The 22,793-nt window shown below is 54.0% G+C and overlaps 2 protein-coding genes across 5 annotated transcripts in view; both read right to left on the reverse strand.

The window, feature by feature from the left end:
* LOC122378746 (SAM and SH3 domain-containing protein 3-like) overlaps positions 1-14,492 on the reverse strand; it is a 65,876-nt gene extending 51,384 nt beyond the window's left edge. The window contains exon 1 of one of the 4 annotated variants that reach the window (XM_043360201.1): positions 13,994-14,492. In XM_043360201.1, the coding sequence (XP_043216136.1) occupies positions 13,994-14,200 (207 nt within the window). In that variant the 5' untranslated portion in view covers positions 14,201-14,492. Of the gene's footprint in view, positions 1-4,749; positions 4,944-13,993 lie in introns of those variants that run through there. The other 3 variants (XM_043360202.1, XM_043360204.1, XM_043360203.1) reach the window with 3 other exon arrangements.
* A 3,058-nt stretch (positions 14,493-17,550) lies between these two features.
* LOC122378757 lies at positions 17,551-22,204 on the reverse strand. Its single transcript, XM_043360222.1, has 2 exons — positions 20,876-22,204; positions 17,551-19,158 (listed from the first exon to the last, which is right to left on the reverse strand). The coding sequence occupies exons 1-2, from the start codon at positions 22,202-22,204 to the stop codon at positions 17,551-17,553; spliced, it is 2,937 nt and encodes a 978-aa protein (XP_043216157.1).
* Positions 22,205-22,793: the final 589 nt, after the last annotated feature.

Genomic DNA, 22,793 nt, shown 5'->3' on the forward strand with positions numbered 1-22,793 from the left:
TTATGCTTGTAGGAATTGAGCGCAGCGTTTCCTCAATCCTTGCAGTTTGGACAAACATCACAGAATTCCGTACCAAATCTGGGTTATTCACGCACCATCGAACACGCTTTGATGTCGGTCGGTATAGCCCAAAAAAGTCACTGGGTCACCAAGCCGGCTGACCTTTCCCGACATCACGTTCCACCTTCACCAGCTCTACCCAGCACCACCGCTCACCCCGGCCCGGTCACCACGCGTCAGCTGCGTGCGGGCTCGTCACCACGTCCGGCGGCCGGTGTTGCATGCGGCCTATCGCAGCCGGGGATCGCGGCTCGGCATTCTGTGGGGACAGTGCCCGTGACCGGTGACATCAGACGGTTCACGGCACCGGCGCCACACTGACGTGGTCGTGTGCGGTGATGTGGGAGGTAATGTGATGTGTGTGATGCGTGACTGTCGTGGTTTTGTGACAGAGAGGCGTAACGATGAACCTCGGGTTATGCTTTGAGAGCGGCGAACCGATCGTAGTAACGATTAGTCATGTTGACATAGTTGAACAGCTGAAGGGAGAGTCAAGTGTTTGCCCGTCTGAATACAGTCTTAGAGCTTGAGCCCAAATCCAGAGCCTGGAATAGCGAGGAGACACAGATGGAAATGGCACGCGCTGACAAAGCAGAGGATAAACCAAACAGAGTGCTTCGTCACAGAGCGCGACACGCTCAAAGACGAACGAAGCGACACGCGTGGGGTCAGAGGTCATCCCGAGCCAGTCGGGCACGCGCTCCGATCACCCTCGCCCTCGCTCGATGACGGGCGTCTGTGACGTCACCAGCACAGGGCACCAGCGCCGCACGCGCACCGCGACTGTCGACACGGCGCAAAATGACGTCATGCAGTTACAGAACCGACGCGAAATCGGGTCGCGCGTTCGCCCGCTCTTAGGAGAACGGGCTGTCGATGAGTCGCGCGGCACCACACGAGGGGCGCGCGGGAGGGAGGGTGGTGTGCAGACTGTGTGACAGTCTGGGTCGGCTAGACACGTCGCAGATCGGCCTGCAACCAGCCGGTGCCGTCAGCCGGCGGCGGCCACGGCGGCCCACATGTGGCGGCAGCTGCCAGATCGCGTGCAGTGTCGACCGCGCTGCGTCGCTGGCGACGCAAAGGGTAGACGACGGCCGCCGACGGCTGTAGAGAAAGAGAAAGCGACATCCTGCTGCTCGGAAATGTCACATAGCAGCTGAGACCTGTCGCTACAGCTGGCGGGCAGGTATATGACAGAAAAGCAGGCACCGCGCGCCTGACGCTGGGCGTGGAACCGGACAACAGGCATACCAGACTGACAGTAGACCGAGCGACAGCAGACCGGCCGAATGACAGACCGGCCGACAGCAGACCGGCCGAATGACAGACCGGCCGCTAGCGGAGCTCTGCAAATGACGGGCGGGGACCGGACCAGGCCGTCACCAAGGTAGACGGGTCCAAACTGGTTACCGGAGCCAGTTGAACCTCGGTCTCGGTCGGTCTACGGTGGCCACGAACAGGTGAAGAGGTCGACAGGTGATCAGCCTCCAGTGGGGCGCCGATTAGCGCAGGCCAGCGCGGCGTTTGACAAGGTCATGACCTGGGGTTTACATAACCACCGAGTGACACCGGAGCCGGCCGTGGGAGCGGCGTGTTTCCGCCAGAGAGGGCCCTCGCCGGGGGTTGGTCACTGCCACCCCGTCAGTGAAACACGACCCCACGTCTCCTGCCCGTCCCTCGGCAGCTTTTCTCTCCCTCCCTGTCCTCCCTGGCCTCTGCCCCGGCAGCATGGCGACCATTGACTAGAACCGGAAAATGAAAGTTGATCGTCGGGGGCCAAATAAACCGGCGGCGCGACCCTCTGAAATATTAATTTCCCCCGTGTCTCGTCAAGTGTGCCCGGCAAATCGGCGACTTTCACCTCACATGAGAAAACAACCGACGTCGCCGTGACTGATGGCGTGCCACGCCCTGTCAGAGCGCATCCCGCCGTGTCTCCTGGCGTCTCCGCGCCTCTTGTCGCGCTCTTGTCTCTTTCGTGCGACAGAGCACGACTAAGACACACGGTGATACAGCAGTACGGTATGCAGCCAAAGTCCATTACGTCTCGGTCCAACGTCAAAACAGACCATCACCGTCGGAACAGCACGGTCGCGTCTTGCGTGTGATGTAAGGCTGAACGCCGTTATCCAAGGTGACACGGTGAGGAAGCGATTTCTAGTTGTGGTCATATGTTGTCTTCAACTTGACACTCAATTGTCAGCGAACAACATGGTATCACCATTTTATGTCCGCTTAGCGACTGTAACAATGCTAACACATCACCCAAACTATCATCTGACGTCAGCTCACACATCATGTGGCCACAGCACACCGCTCACCCTGTGCGACTGACGTGACTCACGGACCGCCCCACGTGCCGGCACCGTGCCGAGATAGAGAGATGAGCGGTGGTGCGAACGACGAGCCGCCGACGCGGCCGTCCGTCTTCGGCCGTCGGTCGGCCGTCGGCTCGCGTCATCGGGGCGTCGACCACACCCTAACGTCGCGGTCGACGGGGCCGACGACCCGGGCGGACGTGAAAGCCGGTCGGCGCGGTCGCGGACCCGGCCCTGCCATCACCGGCGGCTGTCACGACAGAGGAAAACCGTCAGTGCAGCCGACAGAGGCCAGACGAAGTCACGGAAACGATGTCAGTGTCAGCAGCACCGGTACCGCAAACGGGTGCGTCCGGAGCTGGACTTTGTGCGGGCACAATGATTGAAAATTAAAAAAGGAAAGAGCTTAGCATTGATGCTAAAGCCAAAGCTTGATGTAGTCCAGCTACGGAAAGTTTACGATTTATTATTTCAGCCTAACATTACTTCATTTGACAGACTGACAGACCTCCCCATCTGTCACGGCGTGTCGGACTACGTCACGTGTCACACGTGATCCCGAGTGGCACCCTTCACGACACGATCGATACCGCCACCCTGGCTGTCAGGTCAGCCAGCCGCAGCCACCTGTAACAGCGCGGGAAGCCCGCATCCTTCCCGTTCCACCTCAGCAAGAACCCGGCGACCTCCAAAGATGAACTGAACAGATCCGATGGCCTCAAATGGCAACCTAAAGGCTTGGACCGGCCATTGACGATAGAGCTGTTAGCCTGACCTCGTGGCTGAGGCCGAGGTCATGCTCCACTGATTGCTGGCGGTTTGAGACCGACACACCACATAAAACAGAGTCACTGATGCGGAAACAAACCTCATCGAGCCATCCCGGTCGACATTCCGCCGTCCCCGCGCTTCTACAAATGCAGATTCGGGCAGCTTGCCACCTGTCTCCTCAGTATCCCGTGAACCGAAACGGCCAGTGTCCCATCGAGACAGCAGATGCTGCAACGATGACGTCAGCGGGCCACCTCTGAGAGCAACCGCGACGAACGGACACCGGGAGCGGGGCGGCCGTCACACGAGCCGTTACTTGGGTCACGTCTGTGTGTCGCCACATCTTCTCGCAGGTGACACCCCGTCACGGCGTGTGTCGTGACGCCACGGAGTGTCGTCACGAACTCGTGTCGTCACGGAATCAAGCCAATCACACAGCAGCATGAGCCGAGATAGGACGATATGAGGTGGACACGATCAGGGGCGAGCCACGTCGGCGCTTCAGTTCGGCAGGTGCAGACAAAGGCCGGGTTAAAACACCGGATATTGCAAGTCCGCTGTCCGGGTGAAGACACAAATCACAAATGGCCGACCACTTGTGAGGCTGCGAAAATTCTGTGCGATTTTATGAACAAAATATCAGTGATGTTATAACAAGGACGATCGGGCTTCCGCACATTTCCCATCATTACCATTGCGAAAGTCTGGTTTCCAAATTGGTGGAATGCTCTGGAAAAGCAGAAATGCGCCGCACACTGCCTGTTGCGACAGTCTCGTCATTCGCCTAAGGCGGCGGCGCCTCCGGATCCGCCTTCCGTAGGCGGTCTGTGACGACCGCCGGCAGCCGGCCCGTGACGGCCGCGTTACGCAGCGCGCGCGTCACGTCACGGGCGCGAAACCCGTCAGGCTGGCTGTCTCAAGGCCTCGTATTGTTCCCCTTTCGTCCGGGAGCGCTCTGTAACCCGCTCTGTCGCGTTGGACCGGTTCAGAGTGCCGCGGTGTCGAGCCGGGCCGCACCAGCGAACGGGGAACGACGGCTCTTTGTAGTGCGCACAATACAGATGGTTGCCCCGGCAGCGGCGCCTTAGTTTGGGAGACAAATGATGGGGTGATTAATGGTGAAGTTGGCGTCATACCGCTACCATCAAATGCCAGAGGATGGCGGCATTGTGTGATTAAGGTATGGCCATAACACCGGTGCCGCCAATACTGGACCCACCGGTCCTGTGATGTCCAGCCCGACACCGCGGCTGCTCCATAGATGCCTCCCTCAGGAAAGCGTGTTGAGCCTATCAGTGAAGCCCTGCCTTTGTGGGTCAATAAGCCCGGCTGGACAACACGGCACCGCCGAAGCGGAAGACCGCGCCGCCGGGGGGGCTGGGGAAGTGGGCCGGCGGGGACGGATGCCGGCGACCGGCGCCCCGCGACAGGCCTGCACACTGCCAAACTCGGATGTGCTAATTTGATGGCAATTTGATTGCAAAGCACCACTGCGTGTGTCGCTGCAGCGCGCCAGTGCGCAGCTCAGCAGGACGATCCGTCACCCGTCGGACCAACTGCAAAGCTGCACACCAAACCACTCACGCAGTTTATCAATTACCTCCACATGCACCCACGCAAGGGCGGAGATTGCCAGTTGGCCTACCGCGAACTGCACTCTACGCGCACTCACGTCGTACTGCTCGTCCACACTCACACGCCCTTCATAACTCCGAGAGAGCGCGCCGGGCGCCGGCACACAGACACTCGGAGACACACACCTTCACCGCCCAGCACCTGTCGCGCGACTGCTGCCCGCCCGGCCGGCACCGCCTCCGCCGGCTCACCGCCCGCCGCCCGGTCCGGGCCGGGCCGGTCCGCCGCCGCGCCGGCGGCCGGGCGGGCCGTCAGCGGGAAAGAACCCGAGACGGGCCGGGCGGCAAAACAGGGGAGGTAAAAATACCGGCCCAGCCTCGCGGGGGAGAAGGAGGAGACCACGGAGCATCGGCACAGGTGCCACCGTGGTGTGAGGGCAGCACGGCAGAGAAAAAAGTACGTAACGCAGGGTAACGACCCCGGTCACGGGTCACCGAGAAAAAGGCTCACATTTTTGGCTGCAGCAAACAAATGAGTGCAGCTTATGGGGCTATAAACGCACCCTCAAAAGCTCACCAGTTTGACTGATGGCCTGCAAATAGTGGTGGCTTAGCCCGTCTGGATGAGAGATGGATGACATCGTATGATGAATGAGAGCTTACAGAACTGGGGGCGCATTGAACCCCTTCGATATTAATAGGCGGGAATCCTGGGGTCGTCACAAGCCGACCCAGCGCATTTGCAATGCATTGAGGATTTCCCGATGGGCCAGGCCGGTGCTAGTACAAATGGAAATGGTATTCGGGAATAATCTGCGGCCTTGCCATGCAAGCTAGGTCGGTGGGGCGGGGAGTGTCGCCACGGTTACACATCGATTGTTGTGATATTGCTGCATCGCGACACACTTTTTGTCAATGAAAGCATCGCATAGTCATGTCATATCTCCATGACTAAGCGCTACTGGTAACTAGAAACATGAAATGTAGGTGAGTTTATACAAACATGCGTTCATATAAGTTTGCATAGTTATTGTGCTCGTGTATTATTACTATGTAGCTGCAATGATTTATGTTAGGTAAATAAAGAAAGAGAGAGCGAGAGAGAGAGAGAGAAAAGAGAGAGAGAGAGAGAGAGAGAGAGAGAGAGAGAGAGAGAGAGAGAGAGAGAGAGAGAGAGAGAGAGAAGAGAGATAAGGAGGGAAAGTAAGAGAGAAAGTAAGAGAGAAAAAACGTCTTCAGCATTCGGCATTTTTCAAACTTGGTAAAACCCAAGATTCTTACAGAGTAAAACCCAACTACTTGTAGACCTATGAGGGACACCAGGACACCATGCTGAAGACGCTTTACTATAACCGTTACGAGTAAACGCATCCCGTGAAGCTACAATGAGCCATGAAGTTACTGGAGGTTCACACAGGGGCGCGGGAACTTATATGCTTTCAGACTGGGGGGGGGGGGGCACACCATAATAGAGATCAACTTAGGGTACCCCAAATCTAGTTTTCTCGCATGTTTTAGGTCACTTATTTTTTGGCCCTTGGCTTTTTCAACAAAGAAGAAAACATTTGCAAAAAAGTGTGATGTTCCGTCTTAAAGTTGTCCACGGCCCCAGAGTTTGGGGGGGGGGCAAGCTGCCCCCACTGCACCCCCCCCCCCCCGGGTTCCCGCGCCTATGGGCTCACCTCGCCTCAATAGCCTCAATGCCTTATAGCCTCCTCCAGTTGCACGACCTACGTGCATGGACAGCTCGGCTCTCGGAAGGATGACTGGCCAATGTTAACGCGCTAATTATATAAAACCACTAGCCGACCGGTTTGGCTGCTGATTCACAAAACGGCCAGGTCAGCGTGATAAAAAACAGGCATCAGATCGACTCCTGCGCTGAATCATATTCGGATATGATAACAGTGGACTCAAAAACCGGTTTGTGGATTGAATCACAGCCCGGTGTTGGGTACGCAAGACGCACACAAATCCTTGGAATGGCCTGAAGAGTTACCTGGAATAAACTGTAGCGAGCATAGTTAGTTGCCTATCGGTAGCTATCGCAGAATTCCACACCAAAGGGGCATCACCAGGTGAGAAGTATAGGCACTATAAAATGTTGGATTTTGGGCCATACGTCACTTAAATAGGCAGCATGCTTATAACTAGTTCAGCTCAGTTTAGCTTCGTTTAGCTGTGCTCAGTTTACGCTCTGCAAGATAGGTAGCATGCCATATACACAATAACGCAAACTTCTTAACAAAAGTAGGGTCACCGTCTATGCCGTGACGACGTTGAACTGAAGTCATTCCTTTGTTTGTGGTTATTCCGCTAGTCTCTGCATAACAGGAAAACTCAGCCTCTTTGTCCCTGCTCAATGTATAACACGTATGTGGTTCAATTTACTTACAGCATTTACATTATTAGAAAGCCTACAAGCCGCCGGAATAAACGACAAAGCACATTGGCAGGTTATGAGCTCACCAATCTGACTGCTCCTACAGCCAACCCGCTCCCGTATGCACATAAAATAAGAACAAATGCCTGTAATAGGTACCTTTGTTACGGTTGGTAAGTAATTGGGGCAAACGCGTTACAGTTGCTAGGGTAGAAAATGATGTAGGAGTACCAAAACATTTGCAACACGCAGCTTCTCTACCTATCATCTCAGGCACTCCCTTGCGAGATGCGTAGGTAGGTATGTAACGAATGAAAGATGTCTTTTCTAAGGCGAAGAAAGAATTTAATGCAAAGGTAATTATTTATTACAAATGCCTACCTACCGACGCTTAAAAAGGTAAAAAAGAAAGAAAAGAAAAATGCATTGAATCATTCGAACATTGAAGCCAACATGCACAATTTGTCCCAGCCGCGTTGTGGTCAGGATGTGTCCATTTAGTTACGGCACCGGTGGCAGTTTTCCCGTCCGATCTCCCGCTACTGCCACTGGACACGCTCAGATCCACGAGGTGACCCGCATGGCGCATGGGAAGCCCGCCGATTACCGGTCTTACCAAGGCCAGGTAGCCTTGTAAGTTGTATCACGGTTCCCTGTCTATACGTGCTGCCAGGGCGCCAGGGAGAGATAGGCCACTGACCATAGATCATTCAATGGCGCTGGGAGACTCCACATGACAACCGTCACAATCCACCTCATGCTGAACTATATCGTGACCCTCGCAGCTGCTCTCGTGGCACCGCACTTCCCTCACGTGGCGCACTCTTTCTGCCTGTGACACTTCACAGCTGTACGTGCCGCCACCTGACAGCCCCGTGCCGCCACGTGACAGCCCCGTGTCGTGTCCCGTGACGGCCTGGTGGCCTCTATGTGAGTCCCTCTGTCCGCTCTCTCTATCACGCTTGGTCGGTCAAAGGACTTGTCCAATGTCCAATGACCGTTCATTAGCGTAGGCAGGTCGCGCGGACCATTGATGTACCGCATGGGATGGGATCAGGGTTGTATACCAATCAAGTCGATTGAATTGATTGATTTGTTTCAACGCGTATTTTGAGTTGATTGGATTGAGTCGATTGACTTTTCGAGATGACTGGTTGACTGACTCGTTTGACTTTAGCGACTGGTTGACTGATTTGATTCCCGAAAATTAGAGTGACTCGTATGATTGAGTCGATTGAATGGAAAGTTCAATTAAGTTTTAGTTGATGAAAAATAATGACACCAATTGATGACATCAAAGATCACAAAACTACACTGAAAACAGCTTGTCATCACAACTGCAATATGGGGTAGATGGCCAAATAAAGAACAGGGCCCAAACATGAACAGCCAACTTTGACTTTCAACTGCAATAACTGCTCCAATCCTGGTGATAGAGCCTGGCGATGCACCTACCTACCTTTCTGCACTCAGCAGGAAACGTTTTTTTTTTTTAATCCAGATGGTAAAGTGCAAGGCCCTATATACTAATAAAGTGTATAAATTAATAATTCACATCTCCACAGAAACAACCCACTGAATTCTATAAAGGGGAATATTTGTTTCTGGTCCCTAAAAAGCTGTTTCTGGCACCTAATTGCTGATCAGCCCCAAAATGCTTATTCGACCCTAATATCTGAATCTGGCACCTAATTGCTTCCACACAGCCTAAAGTTGCCAGATCGTCTAGTTGAACTCCGTATTTGCTGTTTGCTGATTCAGCACCAAAACCAAAACATCCAGCACCTATTTTATTCCACGTTTGCCTACCTAATTCGCGTAATCTTCCTGATTTTATGTATCCTAACAAACATGAATGTTGCATTCTGTGATGTTAAGTACCATTTTCGCCAGTGGAGATAATGATTAATGCCATTTCTAGCCAAAAGAGAATCACTAGCCAGCTATGGTGCAGCATAGCAAGACGCTCCTATACCAGCCCGCTATGTAGAGACTAGAGATTATTGCACCCTCAGCCATTTTAACGTGAAAAGTTTGGATCCGTCACTTCCAGCCAGGCTCTCAGGTCATAAACTGGAGTAAAGCAAAATGTAAACTCTGAACAGACATGCCACGCAACCGGCCCTCTTTTCAATATTATTAGCTTTCTGCAATCATCGTCTGACTCCATCTCGATCAAACGCAGCATCCGGTTTCTACAGGGGCGTTTGACTGACCGGCCACACAATAGCCAAAAACAAAATCAAAGCTTCATGCACACATATGACATAAGTAAGAAACGGATGAAAAAGGCACAACCACGGCACAACTCTGCGCGGCAAACAACGGACAATGTCCCACGCAAGATCCCGCGTTTCTTCAGCGGCCTTGAACGGAATGAAAACATTACATTTCTTTTTTTGGAGCTATTTGATGACGTCAAAAAATACAATTACCGTTTTAATGGTCAAAATCGAGACAATTACTCACAAAAATGTTTCCCTTTAAGCATTACAAATAAATGCTTTTAAATATTTAAATGACATTGTTTTTTTATCAAACAAATCAATATTATTTGCTTACTTAAACGTCATATACAATGCTGAGATCACTACGGGGCTGTCTTAGAGTGTAGCTGCACTGGCAACCTTTAGGCTAGACTCCAGGGGTCATTATACCAGAACAACATGATTCTACCAGCCAGTAGTTCATTTTTCTACTAGATTGGTGCTACGCTCAGCATTTAGGTGCCAGATTCAGAAAAAAGAGTAAGGCGTACCGATGAATAGGTGCCAGAAACAGCTAATTAAGGTCATTTTCCATGATTGGTGCTGGTAGCCACCAAATAGGTGCTGAGGACCAATTTTGGGGCGAGTCAGCTTTTAGGTGCCAGAAATAGCTTTTCTGGGACGCAATTAAATGGCGTCCTTCTATAAATATCTGAAACCACTACAAAAATAACTGAAACAAAAGCGCCGTTTTCGTCTCGCTAATAACGTTTACGTACCTAATCAATAGCTAATTCGCTGCATTGTTTTATTTGCAGCAGAACGTTTGTTGATCCTTTTCTCCTGAGAGCCTAAGCATAACATATTAAATATATGTCATTTTCCTTAAAATACTTTACCGAATATTACTAAGTGGTTTTATTTCAAATGAAATAATAATTAAAACGAAATTGGTGTTGTACAACCGATTTATTTTATGATGATCTACCATACTACATCATAATCAATGACGTCATCTTACCAAAAAATCAAAAGACGTAGAATAAGGATTTATAAAAGCTTAGCAAACTTATTGGCAAAACATCCTGTGGTTCCAGAGTCCCTGTCCTCTCCATTTCCTTTAAATATATTTTAATCCTCATCCCTATCCCCCAGTCCTAACAGTTTCAAATTGTATTGCAATAAAGTGTTTTGAATTCTTCACATAGGTACCTAACATTGACATGCCACGTCCAGAGTCGTGGACCGCTAAATACTTCAAATCTCTTCCTTAACAATCTGACAACATCCCACGTCTCAAATGCACATTGTGTGGAAAGATTTTTCAGGCTGCCCGTCAGTCTCTGTCTAACCGAAACCGTCACATGCAGGTAAGATATTTATTTCTATTTCCCTATGGTTAATACGTTATTGATGCATATTATCCATTAAAATAGACATGGTGTAGCGTAAATGGCCAAATCACGAACACTGCCAAAATCCGAGCAGCCAACTTTCAACTGCAATATCTGATATTTAGTGTAAATGGAGTTGGAATATGGCCAAAATTAAATTGACAACTTTTAGGTGAAAGGTGGAGATTTGGGTTAAGGGGCGAGTCAACTACTGGGTTATTTTGCACCCATTAAATGAAACTTCTGCTCCAATTCTACCCATTGAACCTCAATATCATGATCCACCTGTCCATCACTAGGTATCCTTCCTTATTACATAGAAACTTTGAATGGCATGGCAATTTATAATTTTAAATGACAATATGTTTATGTTTCTTCTGTAGGTAGGTAGTAGAGTTGCAAAGTTTTCCCCAAAGGCTGCTACCGGCACCGCCCCGCCCCACAAAAATTTTCTGGGATACCGGCATGCTACCACGCCCCAAGCAAAAAAACCGCCAAATTACCGGCATACTAAAAAACCTGCATTCTTGATTCTAGCTTACCCCTGGAAGAGTGCCACATTTTGGCAGTTTCAGTACCCCTCCCACCCAACAGCCATCCATTGTCCAACCACCAATACCAGCAGGCTGATTTTGGCTAAGTTGGCCCCACAAATACCCACAATTTTGAAACTCAATTCCAGTCTAAACCTGTTAAAATATCACCTGTAATCAAAGAAGTATTGCCTACAAAAAAACTATTACATTCATCAAAAAGGTGAGGACAAAAAGGACTTGAATTACTGAAATGTGTTTTTGAAGACTGGACAGTGAGCAGTAATCACATTTACATTTCACAGGTGTTCTACTTTTCCATATTCTCCTAAAATGTTGCAGGCACCAGCCAAATGTTTAAAATCTAGATGGTCAAAACATAGGTAAACAAGTACAGATTCGGCCATCTGCCTTACTGAGGAAGCGAGATCAACATATACTTTTTCCTATCAACTATGGCTTGCTGGTTCGTGAATAAGATACGAATCATGTAAAAAATGTGTTAATAACTCACTGGTCCTGAGAATAGTCACCAAATAATATGTATAAAAACGATATCTTCCATCCTCTCTCCAACCTCAAGCGGGAACAAACACCTTAGGTTATCGATTTCGAAACAGATGCGCCATAACAGAGACTTTTCACCAGCTGATTAAAACGCTGCAAAAAAAATGTTTAACGACTGCAAGCCACTGCCTCGTGAATGATTATATTAATAAAAATTATCCAACCAATATTATATTATAATGAAATCGACATTGTAGTGTAATTCACTACAAAGAAATTTATTTCTCTTCAGTTATTCAACCAAAAGGGTAAATGAATAAATATTACGTCATCAGATTACATCCATTCATTAGGGGAGAGAGAATCTTAAAAGTAAATCCTTGGTTGTCTAATTGTTTGCGCCACTTTATGTCAATTTTGCGTGCATGATGTGTTTTCTTGTAAAGATAAGACAAAATGCCAGTTCAAATCCATTTTCATTTAATTATGGGACCAAAGTCAGGCTTAGGGCTACCTAACACCTGCCTTTTCAGCTGGATTTTCAGTGTGAAATTCTTTGTAGAGTTTCTCAGACCACATCTCAGGATCTCAGGACTCAAGGCCAGTTTCCAAACATTGTGTTTTTTTGGTGTTGTGATTCTGCCTATTCCCCTAGGGAATGTTGTCATGAAAATTTATTTTATTTTATTGTGATATACGTATTACCTACCATTAGACTTACTAGTTTATCATGCTTTTGCAACATGAATGAGTATTCTTCCTTTTATAGACCACAGTAGATTCTTGACAATTCTAATTATAACCAAGCCTGTGAATTGTGTGAAATGCTGAGGTCCATGTGGGCCTACACTTAGCAATGGAACTTCTCCCACAAAATGTATCTTTCAGTGGCTAATATTGCTGTTACTACAATTTGAGAGCCTCTTAGTGTCCAAAGTTTGAATCATTTGCTGATATTTTTTTTTGCACAAAATCAAAAATACCGGCATGCTACCGGCAAGACATGCCAGATACCACGAATAAACCTGCGGTAGTGAAAAATTACCGGCATGCCGGTAGTGCGGTAGGGAAATTTTGCAACTCTAGTAGGTAGGTAGGTAGGTAGGTAGGTAGGTACACCAGACTGCTATGGACACTTTTCCAAGTTGGTGGGGCAAAAAACCTAATGTATGTCTTGGTTTGAGTCGTTTGATTGAGTTGATTGATTCCTTTCATTGTCGCGTTTGAGTCGATTGAATCAATTCCGGAACACTGCTCTGACTTGATTGATTTGATTGGTTTCCCAAATTTGTCGTGATTGAATTGATTACTATTGATTGAGTGGTATACAACCCTGGATGGGATGCATGACCGCCGAACCGCCAACGGCAAACTGCGTTTATGTATAAGTAAAAAAAAAAAAATTTAAACGATTAGTTTCCGTGGTCGTTGTACTTACTTCCACCATCCATCCCCTCAAAATATGTAAGTTTAGATCAAAGTACCTAGCACCACAATGAAGCAAACAAAGACAGACAAATTATTTCCGGCTACAGAATAACATTACATCATCGGGTGCCACAAAGAGGTCTCGTGCCAAACCAGAGCGCACACGTCACCCCGGCGGCTTTGGCAACAGTGGGAGCTGTTGGTGGGCTGCAAACTGGCTGGAAAACCACGGGGGCCAGGCCATCCGAGCGCTCAGTCCCCCGCGCCTGTCTGGGACGGGAATAGCCGACCACCTGCCCTTGAATAGCTGCCGGATGGCTGCTCGCTGTAAACGGCACGGCAATCAGCCGTAATTGCAGCTGCATACGGCCCGTAGTGGACCGTCATGGGGTATGGAGGTGAGGGGTACCGTCACCCTCCATCGGCCCCTCTCCATGGCTGGAGTTCGTTTAGGCGCGGAGCCCCGTGAAAAGTCAACAAACAGGGGTGCGTGGGGAAAACAAACGCCGCCCCTGTCATATGATAGGGTCAACAAAGGCGTGAGAAAGACGTTCGCATGCCAAGGTTGTAGCCTAGGGACGACTGTAGGTGTTAACGTGCTAACCTTACGTTAGACGGCACTGGAATTCACGGCATGCAGGTCCGAGTCGGATTTGTGTGCATCACGCTGCAGGGACTGAGGGAGAAACTGCGCTCTCATGAAACGTTCTGGCTTCAGTAGACGATCACAAAGCCACATGGCGTGAACAGTAAACCGGCGGATACGGATTGTCCGTGTGAACTCGCAACAGCGAGCCGGTGTTTATCTCGTGACTGACCTTCACAGGAGTGGTGCTGGCGGATGAGGAGCGTCGGCGCAGCTTTCCCAGGAGACCTCCGCCCTTCTCCTGGCTCTTGACGGGAGTCTCCTGACTCCTGGTGGACTCCGGGGTGTTCCCAGGAGTCTCCCTGATGGGCGTATCCTGAATCCAGACATCTGGCTCCAGACTCACCGGTCCTTCCTGACTGTCCCTCACGGTTTCCATGGTAACCAGTACCAAACAAACAACAGTCACGTCTCTCTACTCAGTCCTCGCACCACACTTTGTCCTCAGCTCAGAGAGTCCGCCTCGAATCAGCACAGCAACAGAACTGAATGTTTTGCGGCTCCCTCGCTTAGTTCACCAATCACCACATTGCTATGCTCACACAGCTCAGGCAGACGGCACTAACCGACGCGTGCACCACGCTGTGCACTGCACGCTGTGTGCACGCCGCTCGCCCCTGCCGCCGGCGCTCTGTGCACGCTCCACGCCGGCCGGCCGGACGCCACCAACTGATGCCCGCCGCCCGGCGCGCTCCCCGCCTCCCCGCCGCCGAGTGCTGAGGGCGGACACGTAATTCCAGCTCCAGCGGGGGAGGGGGGAGAGGGGTGCGGGTGAGTCAGTCAGAGCGGCCCGTCCTCCCCGCGGCCTCGCCTGGCATCCCGGCGCTGCAGCCTCCCTCTGTACCACCCCCTCCCCTTCCCCAGTCGGCCAGGCCCAGCGCGATAGGATGGAATGACATGACACACGGCGAGATAGGCACGGTGTGATGTGGTTTGTCACGGTCTGACCCGGCCTAACCCGGCGCACCACGGTACGAACTGGCACGAATGGGGCGGCAGGCACAACAGAATGCACATTTTACAACACAGGACACCGTAGAATCCGCATTTTACAACACAGGTCACCAAACGACGCAGGACAGACCTCTAATCTATGACCGGACTGAGACGACAGGGGGCGGTTCTGGACAAGGATTTTGGCACCCCTCCCTGCACCCACCCCACCCGCTCCCTCACACTGTCATGGGAGAGTGCCGAAGGGCGGAGAAAGAGAGAGGGAGACGAGCTGCTAATGGTCACGAGCGCGGAACTCCGGGGAGACGAGAGGGAGGAGCCGAGGCCAAGAGCGCCCCGCGGTGCACGAAGAAGGGAGTGGCGTGCACATGTGCCGAACGACTGCCTGGAACGGGGTGGGTATGCCCCGGTATGGGGCTGGTCACGTACGCTTTCGGCTTTGGAACGGTATCACGTGGTGTCGGGCTTCTTCAATTGACTTCATGCATGAAGTGCTAGGCAAGTGCTGGGCACATGATGGTTGGATGATTTCATTCGCGCTCATTCAGCTTAGAAATATATTTATAACAGCCGATATGCGGTTCTACTTACTATTTATTAATATCACATTGAAACACCTTCAAGAATGCTGGTTAAACGATCAATAAGTTCGCTACTACACAGAGTTATGCACTGCCGCTCATGGTATGGACGGATGGCAGCGCCCCATCGCCATGCGTTCCAGGTGACATCACCTCGCGGCGACAGCGGGGCTTCCCGGGGTCAAAATACCGCCGCGGGCGCTGAGGTCACCCCGCCCGATCACCAGTCACGACGACCGAGGTCACCGGCGCAGTGGGCCGGGCGCGCCGTGCTCCAAACTCGCCCGTCGCGCCCGGCTGGGCGGCCAGAATGCAGCCACACCCTGCCGTCCGTTCGTCCCGCCCGCCCGCGACCTCCTGCCCCCCGCCCCGCCCCCGGTCTGTGACCTGCAGGGGTGCTGGGTCAGCCCGGTACCGCCGGTCGCTACCCGTTGCTGAGCGATGACGCCTACCACTCAACAATGGCACTCTGGATTGTCAGTCATTCTGACGCAGCTATGACGCCCGTGACGCAGCTGCATCAGTCCTGGAGGAAACTGGGCAACTGGGAAACACACGCGGTGACGTTACGCCGTTTGCCGTCCAAAGGAAGTTTATCCGCTATATGAACATTCAAGTATACTGTGCACTGCACGTAGGTTAAGCACTTCCGTGGCTAAAGCGGATCAAAACAATGAATGGGTAATGGCTCAAGTTCGTAAAAAATCAAATCAAACACATCGTTGGATTGCGTCAAGCTATGGTAACATGATAACGAAAAACGCTACGCAGTGTTTAGTGTGTGTTGTATGTACGTAAGTACGTGACGCCATAAATGTTGTGCTGCTTTTGGCCTGGGAACTCACAATCGGGATGTACGACAAAACTCGGTTCGGGCTCGTGAGCGTTGCGCTTGAAATACCTATATAGAGCTCTGCCGCATCACGTGCCTACACGATTTACGTAGGTGCCGCTTTTACAGCACTACCTGCAAAACAAAAGGTTCAGTCGGCGCTGCGCAGCGCGCACCTACCTACACCGTAACCGCAAACCAGGATCGAGCAAATAGTGCAGCTCGACTGCGGCCGAAGGCTGTATGCACTACACGAGTACACTGCTGTGTAGTGCATTTGTGCACTAAATGCATTTGTGCATTTGTGCACAGTTGCTATAGTAACTCCACCGAGCGACTGGTTGTTTGACCTTTACCTGGTGCCAAAAAATACGACACTTATTGTCCTAATGTCAGTGAGTGGAAAATGATAAGAAATTGGTTAGATGTGACTGAAGTGTATGTATTATTACATTACTAAGGTATTTTCTAATTACGGAGCGAGCGAAGCGAGCGGAGTCTTACGTAGAATAACGGAAATTTCTGAGTATGAGCGGCCGGCCGGCCGGCCGGCCGTGGTCACGCTTCTGCGACGCTTATATCTCAGCAACCACTTGACCGATTTACACGCGGTAATTTTTGTAGGGTAGCTTCATTCCTTCTACCAAGTATTGGACTATTCCCGATGCATGTGGGTGACCCCTTATGCACGTGCCACGTGCAAAACGAAGAGGTGTCAGTTTTGTAATTGTTGCAATATCTCGGTAACTACTTGGCCGATTGCGCTGAAAGTTGGCATGTAGGTAGGCACCCACTAGGCACTGCATATACATGTGCCAGAGTTGGGGTGCTGCTGCACGTGCGCACGTGCAGGGGTCGTTTCCAGATCTCGGGAACGACTGGACCGATTGCGCTCAAATTTGGTACACGGTTAGGGACCGGTTAGTAGGGTGCCGTGCACAAGTCAGTTGGGACCCAGCTTGCACGTGCGCACGTGCAGGGTGCCGCTTCCAGATCTCGAGAACGGCTGGGCCGATTGTGCCCAAATTTGGCACATCGCTAGAGACCAGTTAGTAGGGTGCCGTGCAGAAGTCAGTTGGAGGTACCCCCTCGCAATTTCGCACGTGCAAGGCCCACCCTCTCGCTCGTTCCGTTAGTCGCCCCAAAAGGCGTTATACTGGTGAATATAAAGATGCTGTATGCGTTTAGGAAATAGAACTGAAGGTTTCCACCAAACTTCCGAAAATGATTTTCGTTGTATGGAATTAGCTATAATGGGAGTTGGACGACCGACGATCTCGCCTTTCTCGCTTCCACTGCAGAAGAAGACTGGCTGCACTCTTGCCAGTCTGTTGTTGTTGTTGTTGTTTCTCCCTCTGCTCCTCACGGGAGCATAGCCAGGCGGCTCTGGAAGCGTCTGGCGGCGGCCGCCAGGGCCGCCACCACTGAGGTCTCCCGGACCTCCTCCAGCCTGGGATGGATGTGACCCAGGGTTGAATGTCTCAGTCGCATCAGGGCCGGACATCTCAGCAGCACGTGTGCCGGCGTGTCAGGCTCCTCATTGCACAGGGGGCAGCGGGCCGCCACACAGCCCTCGTCGCGGCAGCCCTCACATCCCACAGAGGGAACGGCCCCGATCCTGTGCAGGTAGGCCCTGGAGCCCGACCAGTGCCCGGCTCGCAGCTGGTGGACGTCCACCGCGCGCTCCCGGTCCAGCCCCGCCACCGGTGGGGGGAATCGGCCCCCCATCAGCGACCGGAACCAGCCGGGGGGCCAGGCCCGGACCGTGTCGTCGCGGGCGGCCCTAGCCACCGCTCGGGTGATTGTCCTGATGTCTGCAGGCACGCTGTCTTGTGGTAGTTCCGCGGCCTCTCGAGCCACTCTGTCGGCTCGCTCATTACCCTCCACACCACAGTGCGAAGGGACCCACTGGACGTGGATCTTCCGGCCATTATCCGAGAGGGCGAACATGGCTCTCCAAGCCGCTACCCCCAGCGGGGAGGTCTGGGCGGCCGGGCCGTTGCGCAGGGTCGCCACTGCTGAGAGGCTATCCGTGCAGACCACGATAGGCAGGTCCTGGTCTCTGTCTCTTTGGGTTAGGGTCTCCAGGCCGGTCACCAGCGCAACCATCTCTGCGCGGTAACTGGAACATAGCTGTCCGGCCGGGACCCGCAGCTCCTCGGTCTCTTCATCCGGCCAGACCAGCACGGCCCCAGCTCCGCCCCTCGAGACTCCGCCCGCCGCGGACCCGTCCGTCCACAGCCAGACGGCGCACTGCGGCAGGGACGCGAGGTGCAGGGCGGCCGCGCGCTCTCTTTCCGCCGCCGCGGCGCTGGCCCGGAGGGGGCCCACGTCCATCCGGAAGGTGACGCCTGATGTCTGCCGCCACGGCGGTATCCGAGGGGGGAGCACCGGCTCCACCGGCAGCGCGACTCCGGCCTTCTCCCAGGCCAGGCGGCCCCGCTCTCTCCACCCCCGAACTGAGGCCAGGCGCGCCGGTGCCGAGGCCTCGGCGGTCGCGCGCAGGGGGTCCCCCGGCGGCAGGGCCAGCGCCCTTCCCAGCAGCCTGGCGGCCAACGTCCATCCCCTCTCCTCCATCGGGGCTAGTCGAGCCTCCGCCATCAGCGCGTGGGTCGGTGTTGATCGTGGACACCCGGTGATGATGCGGGCCGCCCCCCGCAGTTCCCGCTCCAGGAGCTCCACGTGCGAGGGGGCGGCCGCCGGCAGCCACGCGGCGGCGGCGTGCTCGAGCGCCCCGCGGACGTAGCCGTTGGCCACCGTCCTCAGGGCATCCTCGTCCAGGCCCCAGCTGCGTCCGCCGAGGCGGCGCAGGTGAGCCAGCCGGGGGCGAACTCGTTTCCGGAGACGACGACAGTGGGCACCGAACTGGAGGCGGCGGTCGAGCTCTATGCCGAGGAGGACTAGGGTGTCTTTCGCCTGCACCGTCTTTCCTGCCACCTTGATGGTGCCTCGGACGGCGTCTCGGGCGTTCTGGGAGAGCACCAGTACAGGGTCCGGCAAAAGTCTTGTCGTATGTGGTATTCTAGTTTCTGTGTCTTCCCAGGCGCGTTTTGCCCCACCCAGCGTTTTGCTTTGAACGCCATTGTGTCAGCGCATCTATTGTGCCCCGGGGTATGAGACCACAGATAACCTAAGGGTCAGCGGCTGATTGTGCGAGGTCATTTGAGTAGCGAGCGTGCAGTTGAAATGAAGGCTGAAAACACCATGGTCAAATATTACGATGTCAGTCTCAGGAATCGAGCCATCGGCATGATTCAAGCGGGAATGTCGCAAAGTCTGGTCGCGAATAATGTCGGCGCCCCTCTCCGACCAGTGCAAAGGTAGTGGAAGCACTTAACACCCACCAAATCGTCAGAATGGCCGCATTTGGGCGCCCGACGCAGCCAGTGTGCCCACAGCTCCTTCCGTCAAATGCCCAGCGAAGTTGATGGTGTGGGGGATGATGTCGCATCAAGTGCTCAGTGAGCTGCTCCACGTCATCCCGCCCAAGACGAAGGTGGCCACCAAGTATTATGTGGAGACCATCTCGGAGGAAATCCCAGAAACAGCTCTGTTCTGAACCGACGAATGGTGGCTGAGAGGTCGAAAGCCATCTTCATGCAGGAAGGGGCTCCAGAGCATCGCTCTGCCACAGCCCAGCAGTGGTGCTGAGACAACCTGCCGCACTTCTGGGTGAAGGAGGAGTGGCCGGGGAACAGTTCCGACCTAAATCCCATTGAAAAGCTGTGGGCGATCGTCCAGCAAGACCTCGACAAACAGAAGCCAGCAACCAACCTCGAGCAGCTGGAGACGCAGCTAAAGTCTGCGTGGTCACGAATCCAGCCATCTGTGCTCTCCATTCTCGTGGCCAGTATGCCGAACCGTGTTCGCAAGTGTTTGCCTGTCCGTGGACAATACATTGAGCGCTGAACAACTTTTTTATTTACAATGGCTTGAAGTGTGGAATGGTTTCAAAAATACGTCAAGACTTTTGCCGGACCCTGTAGTTGGGTTTTCTCCCCGGCGACCAGCATCTTGTTGTGGTGAGCCCACGCGACGAGGGCGTCTGCCGCTGTCTGCGCTCGACCTCTCGCCACCTCAATGGTGTTGCCCGAGCATAGAACTGCCGTGTCGTCGGCGTATATGTAGGGGAGGTGCCCGGCGCTCGGAGGGCCTCGGCCAGGTCTGCCGCCCACAACAGGAACAAGTAGGGCGACAGAACACTGCCCTGGGGCAGCCCGGCGCGGAACATCCTCGACTTGGAGAGGACTCCTTGAACTTCGACCCTCGCTCTTCTGTCGCGTAACCATCCCCATACCCACCGGACAAGGCAGAGGGGGAGGCCGCTCTCGAGGAGTTTCAGACGCAGTAACTTGTGGTCTACGACGTCATACGCTCTACTGAAGTCGAAGGCTGTCAGGAGGAATTTCTGTGCTGACTCTCCGTCCTGGCGTTTTGACCGTTTGTCTCTCTTTGGCTTCTGCCATCCGTCTTGCACGTCTTGCACAAGTCTCCCGATACTGTCCTCCGCCGATCTTCCTGCTCTGAACCCCACTTGTTCGGGGGGGATGAGTCGGCGCTCTTCGGCCAGAAACTCCAGCCGGGGGAGTAGCATCCGCTCGGCGAGTTTCCCTACACAACTGGTGAGGGCAATTGGCCGGTAACTTGACAGGAGCCTCTTATCCTTCGATGCTTTCGGTATCGGTACCACGGTTGCCGAGCGCCACTCTTGGGGGACCGCTCCTGTCTTCCATGACTGGTTGATGAGGTGGAGCAGTGCGCTCCGGGCCACCGGACCAAGGTGCCGCAGCATTTCAGGTGTGATGCCATCGGGGCCGGGGGACTTGCGCAGTTGTGTCTTCTGGATGGCTTGAGCGAGTTCCTCTTCAGTGAAGGCCGAGCAGCACCCGGTGCGGTCGTTCTGGCACTCGGAGCATGTGTGTCGGTCTATCCGGTTCAGCCGCTCCCGCGCCGCTCGGTCTATCTTGGGACTCCTCACTTGCCTCGAGACAGTGGCATATTGATGTGCAAAGGCGTTCGCCTTTGCCTCGGCGGAGACGAGAAGTCGGTCGCCGGCCTTCATCGCTTCGCCGTCCCGGTGTTCGTCATCTCCTCCTCCCTCCCACTTCTTGAGCATTCGGGAGACTCGACCGACGCTGGACGGGCGGTTCAGTTCAGTGGTGACGAATTCTCGGAAGGACTCTCGAGAGACTCGTGCCTCCACCTCTGCTGCACGCTTCTTGGCATTGATCCAGCGCGTCTTGGATGAGGGATCTTCGGCTGTCACAGCCCGTCTCGCCGCCTGTCGCTCCTCCGCCGCTCTCAACACATCCGGATGCAGGGCCCATGGCTTTGCGTCTCGGCGAGCACCTCGGGGGATGTGTCTCTTCCCGGCTTCCTGGAGTGCGGCTGTGAAGCGAGAGGACAGCTGTTGGACCGTGGCCTCCGGGAGGGGCGGCTCAGCGAGGGCCGCCTCACAGCTCCCGCGGAACTGCAGCCAGTCGGCCTTGTGGTGGGCCCACCGGGTCTTGCGCCTGCGTTGTGGGGGTTCCGACACTCCTCGGAGCTCGACCACCATGGGTAGGTGGTCGCTCCCGAGGTCCGGGCCCCGGCTCCAGCTTGCTCTGGTCGCCAGCTCCTGACTGCAGGCTGCGAGGTCGGGCGCCGTCTGCCCGCCCGTACGGTAGCTGATGAGGGTCGGGTCACCACTGTTGAGTGTTGTCCACTCGACGTCCTCCATCCAGCTGGCCAGGCGGGCGCCGACTGCGTCCTCTTCCTCGCAGTTGTTGTCCCAGTCTGGGTGGTGGGCGTTCACGTCGCCAACCAGCAGTGTCTGGCGGGTGGCCGGGAGGCGGCACGGCTCGAACCGGTCTTCACGTTCGTCGTTCGTCGACCTTATAGGCGGTCGGTAGATGTTGATGATGTCGATCGGGGTCTGGCCGAGGATCCTGACCCCACAGACTTCCGTTGAGTCGTCTCCATCGGCCAGAAGAGGTCCGTCCATGACGGAGAAGGGCAGGCCGGCGCGCACATACATGCACACGTCGCCACCCCTCACCGCCGCGCCAGAAGTCCGGCCTCGCGCTCGGCGCACGACCACCGGGGGCTGAAATCCCGCGAGCCTGGGGGCCGTCGTCTTGGGCAGCTGAGCCTCCTGCACCGCTATCACATCCGCTCGCACCGTCGGGAGCCAGCGCTGGAGTTCCGCTTGTTTAGGGCGGAGCCCCTCCGCATTCCATGAAACGACAATCATGTGGCTTCTCCGGCACCTGTTGCGGCGGTATCTTCTGTTTTTCAGGCGGCGGTGACGACGGCTTCCACGCCCGCGGGCCTCCCCACGATCGGCGCCCCCCATCCCGACGGCGCTATCGGGAGGGGGCATGGCCAGTTGATTAATCATTCAGCGGGCCGGGGCCGCGGCGCTCTTCGCACGGCGGCTCCCAGGCCCGGAGACTGAGTTGTAGATCCGAAGAGTTGGAGGAGGTCCGGGAGAGCAGCCGGTAGCGACGGGAGGCCGCCCCCAGCCGCCCCCCAGAGAGGGCACGATGACTCCCGTTTGGTTTCCCGGCGTCGGAGTCGGCCGTCGCCGGGCGGGCCCGAAGGCCCACACCCCCCACCACTGGACG

Source organism: Amphibalanus amphitrite, unplaced genomic scaffold, assembly GCF_019059575.1.
Source record: "Amphibalanus amphitrite isolate SeventyFive unplaced genomic scaffold, NRLGWU_Aamphi_draft 000064F_arrow, whole genome shotgun sequence".
NCBI classification, from domain to species: Eukaryota; Metazoa; Arthropoda; class Thecostraca; order Balanomorpha; family Balanidae; genus Amphibalanus; species Amphibalanus amphitrite.